The 23996-nt window shown below is 38.7% G+C and overlaps 1 protein-coding gene across 3 annotated transcripts in view; it reads right to left on the bottom strand.

The window, feature by feature from the left end:
- ofcc1 (orofacial cleft 1 candidate 1) overlaps nt 1–23996 on the bottom strand; it is a 77335-nt gene that overhangs the window by 49289 nt on the left and 4050 nt on the right. For 2 of the 3 annotated variants that reach the window (XM_059524091.1, XM_059524089.1), the window contains 8 exons: nt 23266–23355; nt 20701–20879; nt 18241–18327; nt 17171–17232; nt 16308–16434; nt 14443–14682; nt 5081–5344; nt 3550–3691 (listed from right to left, as the gene is read on the bottom strand). In XM_059524091.1, the coding sequence (XP_059380074.1) occupies nt 3550–3691; nt 5081–5344; nt 14443–14682; nt 16308–16434; nt 17171–17232; nt 18241–18327; nt 20701–20879; nt 23266–23355 (1191 nt within the window). The remainder of the gene's footprint in view (nt 1–3549; nt 3692–5080; nt 5345–14442; nt 14683–16307; nt 16435–17170; nt 17233–18240; nt 18328–20700; nt 20880–23265; nt 23356–23996) is intronic. The other variant, XM_059524090.1, reaches the window with a different exon arrangement.

The raw sequence follows: 23996 nt of genomic DNA on the forward strand, positions 1-23996 counted from the left end.
ACCAAATTATTCATGTTAAAATAATGTACAACATAATTTAGAACTATAAATGTAATCCTCATATAATTTATCTAAATTTAAAGGTCTAATTATTATACAGCATTTTACAGCACATTATATGTACTGTATATAATATAGAGACTTACAGAGGCATTATTTTACAGTCATTTCCAGCTTCCATGACATGAATCGTGAGCGTTTTCAAAAATTTGACACTTAGCAAGTATCTGCGCATTTACAATGCTATCATGTTTAAAAATCGGCATTATGCAAGGCTTGTCACTTCAGAACAGTTTGTTTTTCTTCACAAAAGCTAATCAGCCTTTGGGAATGTCTGTCCAGCTCCATCACCCTTACCACATGAGGCTAGGTTTTCACATCAACTAAAAACTGAGTTTGATGTAAGCAAGGTTAATTCATCCATTTAAAGATGGGCAGTGGTAAATTAATTGGGGTAAAAATGCAGTGTGATTTAGAGGGTATGATCCTGTATTAGGGTAATCTGCAGTGACCGGGACTGGCCCCTCAGGGACAATGATATAAAAGAGCACGGCTTAGTTCCAGAAACACTCTAAGAGCAAATCTTGGAAACTGTCATTGCGCTGAAAGGCCGTGTGTATTACGATGCTTTTACTTAAGGGGCAGGATGCAATCAAACACAGCTTCCAAAAGCCCCACTGCATGCAGTTACAGATCCACTAAGGGTGATCAAAGCAGAAAGGTCTAATTTAATTAGTCATTTGAATTCAAACAGACCTAGTGTAACTGGATCGTTCACTTAATGTGAAAGGTCAGTTAACTCATAATGCCTGCAGCTACGTCATATGTTGCAATGAACATAGAAATGAGGGAAAATAACATTAGCTGTCAGTGTTCCTATTTGACATGTCTGAGCATTACAATAATAAATAAGATTGCCAATGAATGTACCTGTATTCTAAGATGATTTTTGAAAAGAAAAAGACTGGAATGAACTGAAACACAACTATATAGTGTGTTATTATTATTATTATTATTATTATTATTATTAATATTACAAATGTCTCAAAAAAAAAAAACACTTAAATAAAACCAGATAAAACTACAATAGTTAGCAGAAAAGACACGTGATAAAAATCTTTAGTCCATGGAGCCAAAGTTGGATGTTCTCTATTTGCAGTTTTTCCTTACTGAATTTGATTTTCATTTCAGAGTAATGTGAGGTTGTCAGTCCAATCCCGCTCTCTCGCTTGATGGGAATCCTCCATCTGAATATCATAAGAGTGTGTAGCAGTAATGCAACCTGAACTGATCCTTATGCTAACGTCATCTCTGCTCAGCGGTTTGACGCTCTGATGTCCAGTGAGGGACACCTTTTGATCACTTATTCGAGTCAGATTGAGTTTTCCTCTGTTTGTCCGATACCTGCTTCTTTTTCTTCCTATTCTTTCCTCCCTCCCTCTCTCATTTTTTTTGGCATGTATAATAAGCAGAACACAACTCTCCCAGAGTGCCATAGCATGGGGACACTTCCCATGTGGGGTGTTAGGAGCACAGTGGGAGGTCAAAGTTCACTGCAGAGAGGAAGTGACAAGCTGTGAAATGTAAAAGACCAATTTCTTCCACATGTTGCGGCACTCTGAGAACAGCGCCGAGCTGTCAGCTAGCATCACGCTTAAAATGGGACAGGTTGCTACCCAGCAGACCTGTCACAACTCATTTGTAATTAAAAAGCCTATGTGATGTTTAAAGCTGAGCACTCCAGAAACTTTTTTTTTCTGGTTCTGCTCTGTTAAATAAAGATGAGCACTGTCAAAAAAAAAAAAAAAAAGGGGGAAACAATGGTCTTTGCACTAGATCAATACCAAATGAGACTGCATTGGCGTCAAGATGTTCTGTGACCTATGTGAGGACAGAACGCTCGGAGACAGGAAGGTGTGCCTGGGAGAAGCACACTTATTCAAGTAAAAACTACTCTACACATGGACGTGAGTGAAAGGAAACTGCTTATTTCCCTCTTTCCTGTCCAAACTAATCTTTATGCAGTAGGGGTGCTGGATATTTAAGAGCATAAATTACACAACTGCTTATAAAAAACAGACTTTTTTTCCTTCTTCTTAAGAAAATAAGAAATAGAATGCTTCCCTGTAAAAAAAATTCCAGTGTAATTCTTGGGTCTGGGAGGTAGCCAGAGCATTGCAGTTTCTAAGGTGTCCTGTGTGGTTTTTAGCACATTTCTGTGTGGATAGGGTGTTGTAGGTAGCAGGTAAACTGATAGAGTTGGGTAAACTGGTACATGAGAACACAAAAAGTATCAAATCAAATAATTTAAATGCACTATAATCACTTTAGATAAAATAATCTGCCAAATGTATAAATGTAAATGTTTGCCAGGGCACTGCTTTGCAGTTGTTAATGACTTCTGAGCATTTGGTGGTTGCCAAGATTTTCCTAAATTCCATACTAACTCAGTATTCTGAGTGGTTTTACTTTGCAGTTGTTCATTTGTTGTTGGTTTTTAAGTGATCCTTGTGTGATTGCTAAGGTGTTCTGGGTGGTTGCTAGGCCCTTGAAGAGAGTTAATCTTAAAAAAGTACTCGATGACTCATATACTCAGATAGATGTGATTCAGATACCAACTTCATTGTAATGGGATATATTTGTGTCTAAATGCTTATAAAAGTAATTTCATGACTCTCCTCGTCATACAGTTTAAGGTATCATTCATAGCTACTAATATACTTTAAGTAAGTTGTTTGAAAATGTGGGAGCTTATGACCAAAGTATTGAAACACCATCAAAAGACTGAGACATATACATGCTGTCTAAATCATTTATAAACAAAATAAGCCAACAAAGATGGCATTATTATGCAGACAACAACGCATGCAAAAGGGCCCAAGTGACGTAACATGAAAAAAATGCCTGACTTGCTTCATTTGTTTCAATGTGACTATGAAGATTTTCAATACAGTGTTCAGCACTCAAACATATGCCATGTGTTTTGAACGCTTTAATCTCTATGTGTACCATTCCAAAGTCATATGCTATTTCCTAAACAACTGGCAAACAATGACCGAACTAGAAAAAAATAAAATAAAATCAATAAGCTAATGGAGGCACACACAAGCGAATGAGCCCTATTAGTGATCTCGCTATCACCCCATCCCACTTAACATTGACTGCTCACGGTTTGACACAACAATGAGAGCTGGCTTATGGCTGAGAGTTTTGATCAGAGGAAATATGTGCCATTTGATAACGGAGCCATGAATGATGACGGTGGTGATGATGATAGCATTCAGTGAGAAATTTCAATCATGTGTAAAGCTGAAAGTCTTATGTTAGTGAGCTTCAATTACAGTGCAAACAGTTTTGGCCTAAATGGCACTTACTTTGCTGCACAAATCGGACGTGCTTTGATCTGAATGAAGAAGGTTCATTTTCTCTGCATGAATGGCCTAACAGATTCTAACTGGCAGCTGTCATTCTGCCTATGTGTGGGAGTTTGTGGTGGGCCGTGACATTCGCTGGCATTTCTTCCTTTCGTGGGGGGTGAAGAAGTCCTACCTGGCAGAGAAGCAGAAGAGCGGATGGAAGTGTCCGGATGGGGATGAAGCCCCTGGCTGGAGCTCAGCTGGGGGTGAGAAGGGATCTGAAGGGTGAAGCTGCGCTCCGGCACCCCAGTGCTACCCCGCGGGAGTCTCTTCACCTGCACAGAGGGATGTCTGCTGATTGACAAAGACTGATTATGAAAGGCATTATAAAACAGTTGGCAAATAGATGCTGTACAGCAGTGGCTCTCAACTGGTTTTGCTTCAGGACCCAGATCATTCAGGCACCCAGATTTATTGTAGTTTGATTGGATACAGCCTTTGATGTAAAAAAAAAAAAAAAAAAAAAAACATGGGAAGCGTTTCTACTTCATTTTTAATTCAGATAAGCTCATTTCCTTTGCTATCACTCCTTTGCACAAATATACTTACTTGCATTTTATTTTTAATTTTTTTGTTGTTGTTCTTCTTCTTATTGTTATTGTGACGAGTGGGGCGGGGCCGAGGGATGTGGGAACGAGCGAGGCCGGTGGAGTGATTGGGAAATGAGCGACACCTGCGACCCACCACCGGTCTCGAGTCCCACAGAGGAGATGGAAGGATATAAAACTGGAGCGACGACAGTGAAGGACGAGAGAGGACCAGGCCTGGGCGTTATTTTATGTTTTGGTTGTTATTTGTGCGCATCAGTCGTCCGTGAGGGGCTAATGCGCTGTTTTGTGTTTATTTTGTTATTAAAGTCTTTGTTTGATTGTCCGCCGGTTCCCGCCTCCTTCTTCCGGATGAATATGAAGGTTTTATTATTACAGTTATTATTATTTATTTTGTTGTTGTTTCCTTTACTTTCTGGAAGTCTTCCAAAACAAACCTGTAATTCTTAGAATAAAATCACAGATGGAATATGGAATGACTTTTTTTTTTTTTTTTTTTACTTTATGCACCGATTTGGCTAGTAAATCTGCAAATGTATCTGGATTGAATTTAAACGTTAAAATTTGTCTAACTGTCAAAGTAGCCAATATAAATATTTTTTAACAATCATGGGATTGTGAATGTGTAAAATGGACGTTTGTGAGGTGCAGATTCCATAAGGATATTAACTGGTTATACTCACTACACACAATATCTTCCAATTATATGAAAGCATTAGATTGAGAAAAGCCTTTTCTCTCCTTTTATTTCCATTAAGATGTTGAGTAACAGAATCAATGCTTCTCCTCAAATGTATCTGGATCTGTTTAGTAAAGATGTGGTTTGTTTACAACCTGGCTCCAATTTCCAATTTTCTTGCTAGAGCCATTTACACTCTCTCACACACATTCACATTTACAAAACAGGCACTATTCTCCCAAAACTGTCTTTTACAGAGTTCAGTTAGGGTAACTACACTGGTTTATTAACTTAAAGCAATTACAACACAAAGTAAATAAAACTGTTATTAATTATTATTATTATTATTATTATTATTATTATTATTTATAGTATGAACCATTAGACTGTTTAGAATATTCACAAAAATAAACCTTCAGTAGATTTCAAATATGTACCTGGAAGTAGAGGTTGCATAGCCAGTTGTCCAGGTCAGTGGAAAGCAGATGCTCAATTCTGCGGAACTGGTTGAGTGAGGGGTTCGGACTGCCACGCAAGAGAGGGGTCTTGAACTTTCCATTGAAGAGTTGGAAGGAGCAGTGGCAGACGGGAAATGCACCCCAGCCCACTACAGAACTCACAGAACTGTGATCTCCGGGCAGAGATAACACCTTGAACACTAACACACTGGATGGCAACAGATCACATGATGCAGGCAAGACCTGGAAGAGACAGAGTGTGAAGAATCCCTTCAGTAAATCTAAATATATCATTTAAAACAAATCTAGAAAAAAGGGGGACAAAGAGAGTTCAGGGTTAAAGTCAAAATGATTTATTAGCACATTTAACCAACCTGTCCTCCAACCAATACGCTTGTATAGGTCGTTTGCCCAAATCCCTGAAATACGACCCATCAGAGAGTATACTACAATTGCGCCCCTATCGGCAAAAGGTCGTTTTCATATTAATGTTTTGTACTCTTTTATCTGCCCTCTGATTTGCGTTTCGTGTAGCTCAGTTGGTAGATTATTGCGCTATACATTGATAGGTAATCATGCTATCATGGGTTCGATCCCAGGGAACGAACATGCATGAAAATGTATATGCTTAATAAATCATAATTTAGCATGATTTCTGTGAGGGTTAGGTTTAGGGGTGGGGTTAGGTGTGGTCATTGGAACGAATAAGCCACCTAGTAAAATATGTAGGAAGTACTGTGAGATCGGTGTAAAACGCCCACACATTGCATTTAAATAAACATGCGTTTTGATGGTAATGACGTCATACGTCAATTGATGACGACAGACGCAATGCGATAGTGTCATTATTTTTACACCCGCTGGAGGGCGCTTACCTTTAAAACGTAAATATAGGTCGTAATAAATGGTTGCACAAACGACCTATATGGTCGTTATTTGTTGGAGGACAGGCTCCTGTAAAACATTTAAACTAGTGTTTTATCTATGTTTAATTTGTATTTGTTGTTGTTGTTGTTGTTGTTGTTGTTATTATTATTATTATTGCTAGAATTCAAGGAAGAAAACTCAATTCAGGGAATAAGTTCCTACACTGTAAAAAATAATTCTGTGGCTTAGTAAATATTACAGAAATTTTTAACTTTATTAACTTAATAAAATCTCTGAATATCGTGTACTTGAGTGTTTGAGTAAAAATCCAACAGTTCATTTTATCTAAAATTTACAGATATATTTAAGTTGTTTTCAATAAAATTATTTAGTATTTGACTAACCAATTATTTCTTTATAATATACTTAATATATTTGTGAAATTTCTATCAAAATATTTAAGAATGTTGAATTAAACTGATCTGTTTCAAGAAACAAAAATATTACTTAATTCAAATCAATATTATTAATATATTTAACACACTCTTAAAATTTGAGTAAGTTTACTCAGTTAAAACAATCCACCCCTCCCCCACCCTCGGACGTGACGACAACTCAACGGTTGGTTGAGTCAGTGAGCGCTGGCAGTTTGAACTCTCCAGTCTCCAGACAACAGCTCTCTTCTCAGCGTCGCAGATTTGGTGCATTTCCTCTGTGAAATTCAGGTTTGTGTATGTTTTATTTTATCTATAAAATCTTTACTGTGCTTTAAATCATATTTAATGCAAAACAACATACAGAGGCGTAATTCGACATTTAAACGAGAGTCGCGCCTGTCTTTTTGCATGATTGAAATGATTTGCATAAACACATGACTTCATTCCTAATGATAATAAATATAATTATTATCATTTGGATGATAAAATGTCCTCAGAACTGTCACTGTTTGTTTATTGGCAGGTTATGTCAGTCACTCGCAGTATCGATCGGCTGTGAGTGAAACGCAGGACGGCAGTATGAAGTTCAAAGTTCACGGGTCCACAGAGGCGAGTCCGTCTCCGGCACGAGGACCAGCGCTGATCCGGTGGATATTGGGTTGATTTGATTACACTTGAATTAGGCTACCTGAATTTTTAAATATTTAATTTTTACTTATAAAATGTTTGTTAAATGAGTTTAAATGTAGGCAATATTGTATACAGGGTAAAATGTGCTGTATTGCTGTACTCATTGACAATAAAGGCCAATGTCATGTATACTGGTGGTTGTGTTTAGAGAAAATAAAAAGTTAATATTACTCATTAATAAAAACAGTTAATATTACTCATAAATATTGTTTTTAAATGTTTAAATGTTCAATTATTTCTAATCAATTATATTTGTTAATGTACCAGATGCACATGTATATTTCATTGATTTCACAGCTTTAAAATTTACTCAATTTTTTTGAGTGTAAAAATGTTTCACCAATAAAATTGAGTAAACAATAGTTAAACTTTTTACAGTGTATGTAACAGGTAAAAAAAAAATCATAAAAATCATAAACTAAAATGTAAAACAAAATAATTTATTTATGTGCACGTACAACATTTGTGGAAATTGAGCACCCTTTGGTGATGCTATATATTAATGTCCATCCATCCATCCATCTTCTTCCGCTTATCCGGGGCCGGGTCGCGGGGGCAGCAGTCTAAGCAGAGAACCCCAGACTTCCCTCTCCCTAGACACTTCCTCCAGCTCTTCTGGGGGGACACCGAGGCGTTCCCAGGCCAGCCGGGAGACAAAGTCTCTCCAGCGTATCCTAGATCTTCCCCGAGGTCTCCTCCCAGTGGGACGCGCCCGGAACACCTTCCCGGGAAGGCGTCCAGGAGGCATCCGGAACATATGCCCGAGCCACCTCAGCTGACCCCTCACTCGTGAACAAGACCATCCTTCCCTCACTCGTGAACAAGACCCCAAGATACTTAAACTCATTCACTTGAGGCAGGAACTCTCAACCAATCTGAAGTGGGCAAGCCACCCTTTTCCGACTGAGGACCATGGCCTCGGATTTGGAGGTGCTGATTCTCATCCCAGCCGCTTCACACTCGGCTGCATGCTGAAGGTCCTGGCTTTATGAGGCCAACACGACAACATCATCCGCAAAGAGCAGAGACGAAATCGTGTTGTCACCAAACCTGACCCCCTCCGGTCCCTGGCTGCGCCTAGAAATTCTGTCCATAAAAATCATGAACAGACTCGGCGACAAAGGGCAGCCCTGCCGGAGTCCAACATGCACCGGGAACAAGTCTGACTTACTGCTGGCAATACGAACCAAGCTCCTGCTCCGGTCGTACAGGGACCGGATAGCCCATAGCAAAGGGCCCCGGACCCCATACTCCCGGAGCACCCTCCACAGGCCGCAGCGAGGGACACAGTCGAATGCCTTCTCCAAATCCACAAAGCACATGTGGACTGGTTGGGCAAACTCCCATGAACCCTCCAGCACCCTGTAGAGGGTATAGAGCTGGTCCAGTGTTCCACGGCCTGGACAAAAACCACACTGTTCCTCCTGAATCCGAGGTTCTACTATCGGCCGGATTCTCCTCTCCAGTACCCTGGCATAGACTTTCCCAGGGAGGCTGAGAAGTGTGATTCCCCTGTAGTTGGAACACACCCTCCGGTCCCCCTTCTTAAAAAGAGGGACCACCACCCCGGTCTGCCATCCCAGAGGCACCGTCCCCGACTGCCACGCGATGCTGCAGAGGCGTGTCAGCCAAGACAGCCCCACAACATCCAGAGACTTGAGGTACTCAGGGCGGATCTCATCCACCCCGAGTGCCTTGCTACCGAGGAGTTTCTTGACTACCTCGGTGACTTCAGCTTGGGTGATGGACGAGTCCACATCTGAGCCCTCAGCCTCTGCTTCCTCAATGGAAGACGTGACAGCGGGATTGAGGAGATCCTCGAAGTATTCCTTCCACCGTCCAACGACATCCCCAGTTGAGTCCCACAAGCCAACCAGGCCCGATAGGACTCCTTCTTCAGCTTGACGGCATCCCTTACTTCCGGTGTCCACCACCGGGTTCGGGGATTGCTGCCTCGACAGGCACCGGAGACCTTACGGCCACAGCTCCGAGCAGCGGCTTCGACAATGGAGGTGGAGAACATGGTCCACTCGGACTCAATATCTCCAACCTCCCTCGGGATCCGGTCGAAGCTCTGCCGGAGGTGGGAGTTGAAGATCTCTCTGACAGGAGAGTCGGCCAAACGTTCCCAGCAGACCCTCACAGTACATTTGGGTCTGCCGAGTCTGTCCAGCTTCCTCCCCCGCCATCGGATCCAACTCACCACCAGGTGGTGATCAGTTGACAGCTCCACCCCTCTCTTCACCCGAGTGTCCCAGACATACGGCCGGAGGTCGGATGAAACGACCACAAAGTCGATCATCGACCTACGGCCTAGAGTGTCCTGGTGCCACGTGTACTGATGGACACCCTTATGCTTGAACATGGTGTTCGTTATGGACAAGCTGTAACTAGCACAAGTCCAATAACTGAACACCACTCGGGTTCAGATCAGGGGGGCCGTTCCTCCCAATCAAGCCCCTCAAGGTGTCACTGTCATTGCCCACGTGGGCGTTGAAGTCCCCCAGTAAAACGACGGAGTCCCCAGTCGGAGCACTTTCCAGCACCCCTCCCAGAGACTCCAAGAAGGCCGGGTACTCTGCACTGCCGTTCGGCCCATAGGCACAAACGACAGTGAGAGACCTATCCCCGACCCGAAGGCGTTCACCGGGGTAAACTCCAACACATGGCAGCTGAGCTGGGGGGCTATAAGCAAACCCACACCAGCCCGCCGCCTCTCACCATGGGCAACTCCAGAGTGGTGAAGAGTCCATCCTCTCTCGAGGAGTGTGGTTCCAGAGCCCAAGCTGTGCGTAGAGGTGAGCCCGACTATCGCTAGTCGGAACCTCACGCACAATCTCGGGCTCCTTCCCCGCCAGTGAGGTGACATTCCACGTCCCTAGAGCTAGTTTCCGTGTCCAGGGATCGGGCTGTCGAGGCCCCCACCTTCGACTGCCGCCCGATTCTCTAAGCACCGGCCCCTTACGGTCCCGGGCCGGACCCCGTGGTCGGAGGCCCGGCCACCAGGCGCTCGCATACGAGCCCCAACCCCGGGCCTGGCTCCAGGGTGGGGCCCCGGCTGCGCCATACCGGGTGACGTCACGGTCCTATGATTTAATCTCTTCATAAGGGGTTTCTGAACCGCTCTTAGTCTGACCCGTCGCCTAGGACCTGTTTGCCTTGGGAGACCCTACCAGGGGCATATAGCCCCGGACAACATAGCTCCTAGGGTCATTCGGGTACTCAAACCCCTCCACCATGTTAAGGTGGCAGTTCAAGGAGGGGCATATATATTAATATTAATGTAATATATTAATGTAATAATCTAAAATAAAGCATCCTCTATTTGGAATGCTTATTTTTTTTTATTTTTATTTTTTGACACACAAAACACAGCTAACACTTCTAGAGAAAGTATAACATAGAATAATGGTGCAATGTAAAGAGAGTAAATTCAAAATGGATATTTGGTATCTAATTTCTCAGATTTCCTCTCACTAGCTAAATGTGTTTAATATGATCTAAAGTTTGAACCTAGATGATGAAACATCGGAGTGTGATTATGTCTAGTTTCAGGAAGCCATCTCAGCAGGAGCGCCAGCATGTGACGATCCCAACATGACAGCCGTGACATCACTAGAACATATGTAAACCAGGCACATTTAAAGAAAAATGTGGTATATCAGAAAAACGTGGCATGAGGAATAACAGCGTTTAACACGCAGAGATCCTTATTTACCCATCAAGCAAGAGACAGACCGTTAAAAAATGAACTGACAAAAAGAAGCGCTTGACTTCATCAGTCACTCCAGGAATATTCTATCCCTCCATTAGGAGTAATGGAAAACGGAGAAGTCTTGTTTTATCACATTCATCATGTGTCTCTCTTCTAATCGCTTTGTGCTCACACCTAAAAAAAAAAAAATGGCACAGATTCCCTGCATCAGGCCTCAGATTTAAAGGCCTCAAATAATCTCCTGCATTATACATATTGAAAAAAATATCTCAGACGGTTAATTCACTGAGAAATAAGCAAGAACACTGCTGACTGTATCAATCGGCAAAGAAAAAGAGATTAAAAAGGAAAGAGTGAAAACACAATTAAATGACTGAAATATTGTGTTTTAGGCCTGTGCGAGTTCTCAGGTAGAACTGCTACATGCTGGGAATCTATAAAAGCATCACAGAGATCAAATTTCATGCAAAACAGACCTGTGTTTACTGAGCAAACTCCGCAAGAGAAAGAGGGGAAAAGAGAAAACGTAAACATGTGAAGGCATAAATAAATTTTTCTTTTAAAAATGTGCATTTAAATGCATTTCCCTCGTGGACTGCTGGTGTCCTTCTGCTTTTTAACATTAAATGACTCTTTTTTCTTTAGATGGAAGTGCTGTGAAACAACAGAATGAAGAGATGTGAAAATGAGACTGAGACTACAGATTGGCAAAGAAGCAAAAGATCCTTCTTATCTTCTGCTTCCTTGCCTGGACCATCACATCTTTCACATCCCACTTGAAGGAAAGCCTCAAATCTGCAAGATGGATCAGAGCATCTCTACGCGCCAGCCAGAGACACTCAAGAAAAACATGATGAGCTGTAGCTTTCCTCCTACTAACGTTAATTCCTCGTTTCCTCTGCGAAAGCTGTTGAGAAAAACAGACGAGGCGAGAGAGCACGGTAATGTGGGCAACTGCAAAAAGCAAATGAGCCAATTACAGACAAATCTGATGGAAATCTTCAAAACATAAACATCAACAGCAACAGGATTGGCTATAAATAAGAGCTGGTAGAGGATAGAGGAGACTGACACTAGACAATCTCAATGGAGCGCTAAACGATTGCCTGCCAAATAAGAGCCCACGGTTTTGGACGAGAGAGGAGGAGTATTCAGTTAAAGCGGCCCACTTTTTTTCCTTTGTGTCAGACGCTTCTGTCTGCAGATATAGGCCTGACTACACAAGTGCATGCTAGATTTGGTGCTTTATTTATTGATCGTGATCGCATTTTTAGGTTATTTATTTACAGTGCTTGGAAAGCATTACTGAACAAACATTCTGGTGAAGGTTTGGTCTAAACTTCTGGAATTATTTCAGCCCAAACCATTTAACAAACCGAATCTATTCAAACTTTGTTTTAAAGATCATTTCCTTCTAAGATGTGTACAAAAAAAAAAAAAAAAAAAAACCTTTTTTGAGGATCAAGTCATAATATTACAAGAATTAAATTGCAATGTTTTGTGAATAATCTCATAATAGGCTTTTTCCAAAAAATACATTTATGAGAATAAAGTAATTTGACAAGATTAAATATTATTTTGAGAATACAGTTTTAGACCTCTTTATATTTTCAGATCTCATAATAGCAGAGCTTTATTGTTGAAACATTATCACTTCATTCTTGTAAAAAAAACCTGTTTGATTGTTCTTTTTTTTTAAGTTAAACTAAAACACATTAATCATTTATCGAAATCATTAAAAAATGTACAATAAAGTATCCCATTGACCAATTTATAGGTGTTCTTTCATTCTCATTCTTCTTTCTTTACAGCTCTTTCTCATACACAGGCAACAGAAGACGAGATGTGGGCTTAACGCTAAAACATCACTCCAACTAACTTCAAATTTGAACACTATTGCTCTGAACAGCATTGGTCGTTCTTTAAAATCATATAGTTTATTTTTTTCTTATTTTCTCAGTAGTTCTGAGTTCTGGAATTCTGGTTTCACAGCATTTGTACATCATTTTTATCCCAATAAAGCGTCAGCTCTTGTATAATGAATTATAAATTAGATTTACGTTCACACACTGAATGTCATGTTAGAAAAGCAGCTGTTTTATTCACAGTGACTGTCCCTCAAGTCAAACCTTGAGCTTTCAGCAGCAGTTTTTAATACAGTCCCTTTCCACTCCTATACACACACTCACTGTTTAATATCACATTTCATAAGCCTCATTCTGACTCTATTTTCAATAGCTGAAGTGGAACTGCAGAAGGGAAAACTATTGTGGTTCTGTTCTGGAATTTAGTCCTGTCTGATAATCAGAGCGATTTATGTCCCTCTGTTCTACACAACTTACACTTTGATGCTTAAAAAGTTTATTAAGAGATCGTAAAACTGTTTACTCAAACTACTTGATTGCTTTGTATGATGAACAGCCTATATTTAAACCTATATTTAAACCTTTATTCACATATTTATGTTTTCCATAACTGGTGTGTGTGTGTGTGTGTGTGTGTGTGTGTGTGATAGGTTTACATGTGAATCAAAGCTAAATTAAATCTGTTCATCATATAAAGCGACTGATTCATATAGATTCATATGGATTAGTAATCCATATGAACTAATATGGATTAGTTCCACAATAATTATACTTTATGAATATTTTGAAGTGTCAAAGTGGTTTTCATTTCACTGGATTTTCAAAACTGGGTGAATTATTCCTTTAAAAGTGAGTGTGAGTTAGTTTTTTTTATAAAGCTTTTCGATGTAAGCTGTAAAAATATCAATATTTCAATAAAATATGCTCTTTCAAAAGTTTGATGTCAGTAAATTTTGATTACGAAATCGAAATATTGATTGATTAAAGGATTTTTTATTTTATTTTATTTTTCTTGAAAGGACTCTATACATTGATCAAAAAAGACAGACGTTCATAAGGTTAAATAAATATATATTTCAAATAAATGCTTTTTGTGCTTTTGTACTTTTTAACATTCTATTTAATAAAGAATCTTGAAAAAAAATGGTTTCTACAATAATTTTAAGCAGCACAACTGTTCAACATTGCTAAATATGAGGAGTTTATCTGGAACACCAATCAGTGTATAAGAATGATTTCTAAAGGATCATATAACACTGAATAATGTTATGCTGAAAAATGTAGCTTTGCTATAATAAATATAAATTCTATTATATATAAGAAAAGAAAAAAATTATATATATATATATATATATATATTTCAGAATAATATCTCTTCGTGAGCTACATAAAAGTACAGAACATTTTAATAAAATAATGGGGGGATTTATTTATTTTTTTTGCTTGGCAAACCGAGAAAAAGAAAAAAAGAAAAAAAAAGTAAATATGCTTTCAAAACTCATTACTTCTGACAAAAATATGACAAATGCCCTCAATGACAGATGGCCCCTCTGAGCAGCACCCATGATTGATAGTGGTAAAATATCCCACAATTTCTAACGTAAAGGTGATGATGTTTGATTGCTGTGCTCTTTAATGTAGCATAAATCCACTCATATCAACAATCATCAAATCGGTTCTTTGAACATTAGCTATTTTGTTGTAAGGGTTAAATAAACTGCAGTGCTGTGGGCGTCTCAAGAGGGCAGTTTGCTGGGGTTTTCTTACCATGTAGAGGCTCTGGTTAATGTTGAGCTCTATGTCAAAGTATCGGCCCTGGTGTTCCACGGGTTCTGTTCTTCCAACCAACTGCTGCTCCTGCAGACGGGACCAGCGCAGCGTGCGGCCGCCCAGTTGAGTCTGAAGAGACACACTCAGTGAGTACAGACCTCTGGGCAGCTTCTCTCTCACGGCCCTCAAACACAAAACAAGCACCTCTATGGGCTCCGGGGTCCGAATCCATTCCACCTACACAGGAATATGAAATATTTCACTATGTGAAAGAGATCTGAAGAGTGTAAGAGAGAAAACTTTACAGAAAATATTATTAATTTCTATTTTTTCTTACAGCTTTGTGTTGAGTATATATATATATATATATATATATATATATATATATATATATATAAACACACACACATGCATACACACACAAAAACTTATTTTCTTTCTAAGTATAGCCTAATATTCAGAGATTAAGCTTTCTCCTTAATTATTTTCATTTTAATTAGTAAATCTTAATTAACAATGAACATTTACCCTTAAATTTTTTGGCGTGAGAATGAAGGAGGGTGTGGGGGGGGGGGAGCTAGTGAATAAATATGACAATCTTTTTGAGTCCTGAAGGCAGGATTACCGATGCAGGCAGGCTTAGTTATTAAACATGTTCTAAATTAAATGCCTCCATGAATTTTGTACAGAAATATATTTTCATAGTTTTGCATGCCAAATGTGACATTTTATATTTGAGATTCATCTGCCACTGTAATTTTGGAAATGTCATATAAACAAAGATTTTGTCATTTACCAATGAAATTACTATGCGTGGCAGGTCGGCCATTGCTTTTCTGGCTGTGCGGGTTGTTTCAAGTCAGCAAGCCATAAAATATCTTTATCTCTCTGAAACACAGCAATTTGAGAGATAATGGAACAGTGACTGGGGGGCACGGATGCCAGGCAGAGGAATTATACTACAATCTCACTGCGTTTACTGCCTCCCTCAAAGCTGATGCTCTGTCTGCAAACCAAGGCTGCTCCCGCTACTGTTGAGGCCCTATTACACAAGTCATTACAACGCAAAACCTCGCAACAACATCTCACACGCAACTGAACAAGCATTGGCTGCTGCCCTCTTCCTTTAGTTTTGGTCAGAAAAATTTAGGTGTGGCTTCCTCTACTCGTGAAACGTGTAATATGTGAGCCCGCATGACTGATTTCATTAACCTAATCGTGATATTTGATTCAGCTCTATTTAGTCTAATATGCCAAAACACATTTCTACCTTTTATTCTTTCTTTATAAAATCAGCCAATTTGCATGTTCCTATTCATCATCATTACATTTTAATGGGTTCAAACCGAATCAAATTCTACCTAAATTTGAAATGAAAATACTGGGGCTTCACTAAAATGCAGAATTTGTACCTGCAGTTCAACCTTATTATGTTGTGACATTTCTGCCTTTAAAATAATGGTTTGATCTTTCTTAAATCTGATTTACTTTAAGGGAGTGACATGTAAGTCTTTTCCGACCACATGGTTCAAACAAGTCAAGTGTCTCTTGCAGTTTGTATCATTAGTAATAGTATAAATCAGTATATATTTAATTTATCATCTTTAAGCTATGTTATAGGGAAGAGTGATACATTTTGAAAGGAAAAATAATGTTCTTGATAAACTCAGTGCAGTGCAATATTTGCTGTTACTAGTTGGCAATTGTTCCAAAATTACTATTGCCTTCAACCATCATTTACGTAATCTATTAAAATTATATGAATTATGACAGTCCACATGTGGGGTTTTCTGATTTTTGCATAAAGGCAGAGAGATCTTCACTGTAAGAAAGAGAGACAGAAAGAAGGAGAGAGAGTGTACCTGCCAGTGGAGGTCAGATTCAATGCCCAGTGGTTCTGTGTTTTCTGTCTCTTCAATAATTTCACCATATTGGTTGATGACCTCAGCCTGGTGTTGACGCAGAGAATTCAGCAAGCGATTTTCCGCCCTGAAAATATACATGGATACATATTTAATTAGCTTATCTAAGTTAGGACATGCCATGCCATATTTAAATAAATAATATCCTCTATTTGAATGAAGCCTTGTTTTAATAGATAATGTCAAAAGAAGAGTAAGCATTTAACTTTAAAATAATATCAGACATTAACACCACACCAGGTAGAATGATATCCTGCAATACTGCCACTGAAAGTTTCTATCTTGAACAAAGAAACTGTTTTGGAAATCTGCTAAAAAAATTAGACGTCACAGTATTCTTCCAGTAAATGTGGGTGGTGTTGGCCTGATCTGATACAGACGTCTCATCTGAGTAACAACCATCCAGTGTTGATATGAAAGGACATAGAGAGGGTCATCTAATAAACCTCTGCGCCAGTGTCCAACTAACAGCCCTGATTTCATTAGATCAGTCTGTGTGGTGCTGCACAATTATTAAAAACTTAAACACAGCCGAGCCTGCAGGCCTGACACTCAGAAACAGAAAGCACGAAAGAGAAAGGGCTGCAGACTGAAGTGAACAGGATGAAATTGATGCTACTTTGCGTCCAATGACACGGACAGATTTCCTCGCCTTTGGCAACTTACCCAGAATGCACTGGTAGAGACAATACAATGTGGAGTATATTACATCTTCTCACAAATGTCAGCAAAATGTAAATGGCTTTGGAAACACAGATTAATGATTATTTCACATCAGATTGGATGTAGAGAAATTCACGCACCGCTGGAACACAGCATAGAGTCTGTCCTGCAGAATGGCTTCTTCTTCATCTATGCGCCTAATCTGCAGAAGCAAATAATAAATCAAATGTTTTACATAGTAAATGTCTTATATGGCCAATACCATGTCAGCATCTAAGGCTATCTTCATGGCAAAAACTGAGTTGCAATAATGACCCCCCCCCCCCCCCCCCCCAATAAATAAATAAATAAATATATATATATATATATATATATATATATATATATATATATGGTAAAATCTTAATAAACAAGTCCCTGAGAGAGCATACTTTATTAAAAATGTTTATCCAATATTATGAAGAAACAAAAATGTTAAAATGATTTCCATATTAAACCAGAACATGCTACACAATGAAAATGTGGAGCGAAACCAAACATTTCACTTCCTATCACTGCTTGCAAAGGCATGCAAAAATAATGTGCTTTGCTGTTGTTATGACACTTATTGTGTGTCTTGCTTTCTGTCATCTGCACAAATTATTGAACGCATTTTCTGTTTGGAAATAAATACCTTATAGCTTATTAAACACTACTCTTTGTAAAGAGTGAAAAACAAACATTACACAACAGTAATTGTAGTTAAATATGAATCAAGAAAAAAAATGTAGCTTTTAATTATAATAAATTCATCAGACTTAAAGTAGAAGGTTAAATCAAGTGCATTGCATTGTGGGATAAAGTACTTCATGCAGTGTGCTTTGGACATCTGGAAATAGTAACATTAGTATGAGAGTAGGTTATTTCATAAAAACAATGCAAACACAACCAAGACCATTTGAATGATTGCCTAAGCATTTCTGGTGAAGAATGAATATATATATATATATATATATATATATATATATACACACACACACACACACACACACACACACACATAGAACTCCATAGATTGCCCATATTAGCCTGTGACTGTGTGTTTGAATGATAGTACAGTGTGATTGATAGGCAAAGACAGCAGAAGGTCTCAGCAGCAGCTCCTGTACCTCAGGAAATCTCATTTGACATACCTACTGTAATCTTTCCTTTTCTGGACACACATCAGTACCTTTGAATTTCCCCTTAAGAGCGACATTACTCTCTGCTTCCTCGCCCACACCTTTTCCTCCGTCTTCCCTCGCTCCGAATGCTCTTCCTGCCAAAAAGGAAAATCCATGTTCTTGTTTAGGTCCAACAGACTGCATTCTGCCACTGCATGTGGCTAACTTGAATTCAGAACATCTAAAGAGATGTTAATACAATCTGCAGGCAAGCCCTACAGACACACACCGCAGAATTCTGTCAGCATGTTTAAGAGGCTTTATACTCGCTGAAAGACAGTGGTACATCCTATAGTGAAACACTTGTGGAGTGTGGTATGGATAATGTTGTGTTTTCAGAACAGTTGGAGAGTTCTGCAGCCACACACAAACCAAGAGTGATTATTTAACACACACCATGACTCAAACAACCATTACATCACATCCGCTCCTTATGCATTCATTTATCACTTCAACTTCGGAATCTCTATTTAATGTGCAACTCTTCATTCACATTTCAGTCATAACAAGTTTCCAAGACTGACTACATCTTAAATATGCTGGCTAATACTTATCCTGTTCGGTGTAATTTTGTGTTTTTGACATTTACTCTGTATATAGAATTGCATAGAAAGTGAAGCATCTAGAATATGACCTGAAATATCCTATATTTTTTCAGTATTGATTGCAAAGGAGAAACAAAAAATAACATAAGACATAAATAATGTGAACTTATAGTACAGTACATTACATTACCAACAGCTTACATTCAAAGGGGTTTTCACTATAAACAATAAATCTGGGCCATGCACATGCACATATACGTTTTCTACTAAAATAATATCACACACACACACACACACACACACACACACACACACACACACACACACACACACACACACACACATATATATATATATATATATATATATATATATATATATATATATATACAATTTTTTGGCATCATTACTCCAGTCACACAATCCTTCAGAAATCCTTTTAACAATCTTATTTTCTACAAAAAGTTGTTATTATTATTATCATCATTATTATTATTATTATTATTATTTTTTTTTTTTTTTTATTATTATTAATGTTGAAAAGAGCTGAGAATATTCATTTTTTTTTAGGGGGAATGAATTGAAAGAACAGCATTGTTTTTACATTTGTTACAGTTGTCTATTTATTACATTTATATTATTTAAATCAAGCTTTTGAATGGTATAGTATTGTATATTGTTATTGAAACTTCATAATGTTTAACTTGATTAACTGTCTTAGGTCTTCTTTGTTGCATCTTCCTCTTTATGATGTGCCAAATGTTTTCTATGGGTGAAAGATCTGGACTGCAGGCTGGCCATTTCAGTACCCGAATCCTTCTTCTAAGCAGCCATGATGTTGTAATTGATGAAGTATGTGGTCTGGCATTGTCATGTTGGAAAATGAAAGGTCTTCCCTGAAAGAGACGACGTTTGGATGGGAGCATTTGTTGTTCTAGAACTTGGAAATACCTTTCAGCATTGATTCCAAAAAGAACTTAACATTTTGATTCATCTGACCACAGAACAGTTTTCTACTTTGCCACAGTCAATTTTAAATGAGCCTTGGCCCAGAGAAAACGCCTGAACTTCTGGATCATGTTTAGATATGGCTTCTTTTTTGACCTATAGAGATTTAGCCGGCAACGGCGAATGGCACGGTGGATTGTGTTCACCAACAATGTTTTCTGGAAGTATTCCTGAGCCCATGTTGTGATTTCCTTTACAGTAGCATTCCTGTATTTGATGCAGTGCCGTCTAAGGGCCCGAAGATCACAGGCATCCAGTATGGTTTTCCGACCTTACTCACAGAAATTGTTCCAGATTCTCTGAATCTTTGGATAATACTATGCACTGTAGATTATGATAACTTCAAAGTCTTTGCTATTTTTCCCTGAGAAACTCCTTTCTTAATTGCTCCACTATTTTTCGCCACAACATTGGGGGAATTGGTGATCCTCTGCCTATCTTGACTTCTGAGAGACACTGCCACTCTTGTTGCCAATTGACCTGATGAGTTTGGCAAAAATTGGTCCTCCAGCTGTTCCATATTTGTACATTTAACTTTTCCGGCCTCTTATTGCTACCTGTCCAAACTTTTTGGGAATATGCAGGTCTCATGAAATCCAAAATGAGCCAATAATTGGCATGCTATTTCAAAATGTCTCACTTTCAACATTTGATATTTTATCTTTATTCTATAGTGAATAAAATATAAGTTCATGAGATTTGTAAATTATTCCATTCCTTTTTTACTCACAATTTGTACAGTGTCCCAACTTTTTTGGAATATACATTTATCTTGCCATTTGCTGAAAGAGTTTAGACTGGATGTAGTTCAGGCCATGATATGATGACTTCAAAGCAATTATCATACTAGCCATCAGAGAGTTATGGGCTTATATATATATATATATATATATATATATATATACTGTAACTAACCTGCTCTGATGTGAGTCTGCTAACTGGGATCATGTCTCTCTGAACACACTCTTTCAGCTGCTCCACATACTGAGGAATGACCTCCACTCTCCTCTCCAACAGCTCAGCCCTCCATCGATCTCTCCATCCATTCTCAGCTGCTGGGTGAACATTCTCAGCATGCTCAGACTTCACCATACCTTCAATACACATGAACTATGATTATAAATCGAATACAAATATACACAACAAACACAAATCTGAAAACTCAGTCATAGTGATGTTAAACTCTGCTCTGAGGTGTAGACACATTCCTCATCTGAACCAAATTACACAGAAGTACGATTTAATTAAACCAGCGAGTTAATCAAACAAAGTAGTGCTAATGAAGCTCTAATGTGATTGCGCTTGTTTCACAGTGCAGCATTATACACCAATCAGGAAACACCTGGATCAAGACAGGCCAAAGTGCAAAGATACTTATCAAGTCTGTTCCAAAAACCTAGTAGGCTACCTACCTAGACAGCATTTTAAGGTACCATAGGCACTCTGATTTTTTAAAGGCCTTCTTTTGGCCCAATTCTAAAGTTGCACCTCCTCTATCATTCACACATAAAGCAATCCCATAATGCACTGTGACAGGCTCGGTGAAAGCATTCATCAAAGATGGCAGAAGAAACAAGATACTGGCTATAAATAAATTTTATTCAATACATAATATATACAATATATATATAGAGTGCAAGGAGTGTAATTCCCCTACAAAACATTGAGCTCTCAGGTATGCATTGAGCTCAACTTCCTGCGTGAGAGCTATTTTTGTGCGTGACTCCAGCGTTTGTCCCATATATATATATATATATATATATATAGAGAGAGAGAGAGAGAGAGAGAGAGAGAGAGAGATAAGAAGAGTACAAGTAAGTCTGAATATATATATATATATATATATATATATATAGAGAGAGAGAGAGAGAGAGAGAGAGAGAGAATCCATTGTTTGTCTGTTGTATATTATTATACTTAGAGTGATGCATTTCTAACTTAGCTAACAATCAACGATTGTGTTTTTTTTTTTTTTTTATCAGCTGCTCCACAAGAGATGCTCTTTTTGTATTGCATGCTATCTAGAGTGTTCCAAATCAGGTTTCATCTTAGTTAAAGTGTGGTCATATTTACTGTTGTTCTGCAAAAACCAGTCCATTCAATAGGAATTGATGCATTTAGGTATTTCGTGTGAGGATGAGATTTCCCCATGCAGGGAATTTTATGCGAGATCCCTAAGGAGGTCTTGCATTACGTTCAGTTGGTCACACAAATTTGATACACTGACCAACAGAAAGCTGCTTGGTGTAAAATGACTTCTGTATGAGCGGTGCTTTGTGCAATGCTACACTATACTGACAATAGATCATATTTTTTTTTGTTTTTTTGTGCTAATATGCAGCAGTGAATCCGCTATGGAAGGCAGCAGCCTTTGGAACATCTGAATCAACCAACTGGTTTCCTCAGAGTTTTACACACAGCATACTGGACTGTGTCCATTCTGGTAATGATGCTCCAAACCCTTTAAGTGTTAGAGGTGTGGAGATATTTAGAGAATTACCAGACTATGGCCTACACTAAGGGGTGGCGGCAAAGAAAGCTTGCAGGCAATTGTTTCATGTCTATTGTGACAGTGTTAATGCCTCATGGATGGATGCTCCCCGTGATCAACCTCCTCCTTCTACTGTGTGTGTGTTAATCCTGTATCCTCTTTCCTTCTGTTTCTTTGAAGGATTTTATGAGCATTCTAAGACAATAGCGAAGAGGCTAATCTATATACTCCAGCTAAATCCACAAAAATCCAGTTGAGTGTTAGACAGCTAACACTGTATTCGCGTGTACCGTGAGGCCTAAACCCAATGACAGTCTGGCAAACCAATTACACCTGCTGTGCGGTTCCTCAACCAATTCACAGAGAGCATTTTACACCAAGACAAAAGCAGCATAAGCCCAACACTCTACTTGGGAGAGAGTCTTAATCCGACCCTCTGCTAATGGGACAAACGGTGGAGTCACGCACAACAATAGCTCTCACACAAGAAGTTGAGCTCCATGCCTACCTGAGAGCTCAATGTTTTGTTGGGGAATTACACTCTTTGCACTGAAGCTTCAGATCGGTGGGCTAATATCTCACCTGCTTGGTAAAAACATCTCATGAAAAAAAAAAAAATCACAAACATCAGAAAATGAAGGTAAAACGCAGAGATTCATTATTTTTATTTTCCGTTATTATTTTTTTATTCATTATTATTTCCAGGCTGATGGAACATAAAAATATTTTGTTCTTGTAAGAATTTAATGAGAAAAATTTGATCTCATAGTGGACTTTGCTAAGCACAATTTGAAACATTGTTAAAATCTATGCTGAAACTCTACAAGAGAGAGTTGTGAGACTGCTTGTTTTCTTAAGATAAAAGGCTAAGCAGAAGATGTAGGCAAATACTTTGTTTGATCCTTTGATACTTTGTTCATGTCTAGGAGAAACAATTCCAATATTAAAGCACTTGTCTTTTTTCTTTCCAAAACTTCAATAACTATTACCTGGTAAATCTATGACAGTGGAGGCATCTTCTTCTTGAAACATTTCCAAAAGTTTCTCATAAAGGTTTCTCTCATCTTCATTCATAAATTCTGGGGGAAAAAATTTGACTTGATTAATATTACGGCTGACATGTGGTACATTTTATTGCTGTGCTTTCAAACACCTCTCACTGACTGATTCCACATGGATTGCAAAGTCCAAACCAAACATAAAAGAACATACGGCATGAATTTCAAACAACTGACACTAATTCTTGACCTTCATTTACATTAAATGATTATAGCTCAGAGCTAATAATAACACACAAGTAAGTCCAATGTAAGTCGTTTGACAGCAATGAAATTTATGCAAAATATCATTTGAAGGTGTCCCCACCTCTAGAGTGTCATTATCAAAGGTTTGTAGGTTTGCAAGGATTGTGGAATATTACAGGATGGTGATGTCCAACAGATATAGTCAGAATGGCTTTTCTGTTAATAGCCATGTTTCATTATAACATGCATATGACTTTGCTCCCCAGAGCACACTTTTAATAGACACACTGAGGTGCATGTAGCTGTATTGGAAGGAACCCCCTTCATTTAAAAGAAGTTAAGGGAAGCATAGGGATCGGAAATGGAACTGACCAATGATTGGTGACCTTCAGCAATGACAGTCACAGCACCACCCTATCTTGTGACCCACTGGTAAAAGTATTTACATAGACCAGCCCACCCAGCGCTCTAACTGG

This window comes from Carassius carassius, chromosome 35 (genome assembly GCF_963082965.1).
Source record: "Carassius carassius chromosome 35, fCarCar2.1, whole genome shotgun sequence".
Taxonomy (NCBI): domain Eukaryota; kingdom Metazoa; phylum Chordata; class Actinopteri; order Cypriniformes; family Cyprinidae; genus Carassius; species Carassius carassius.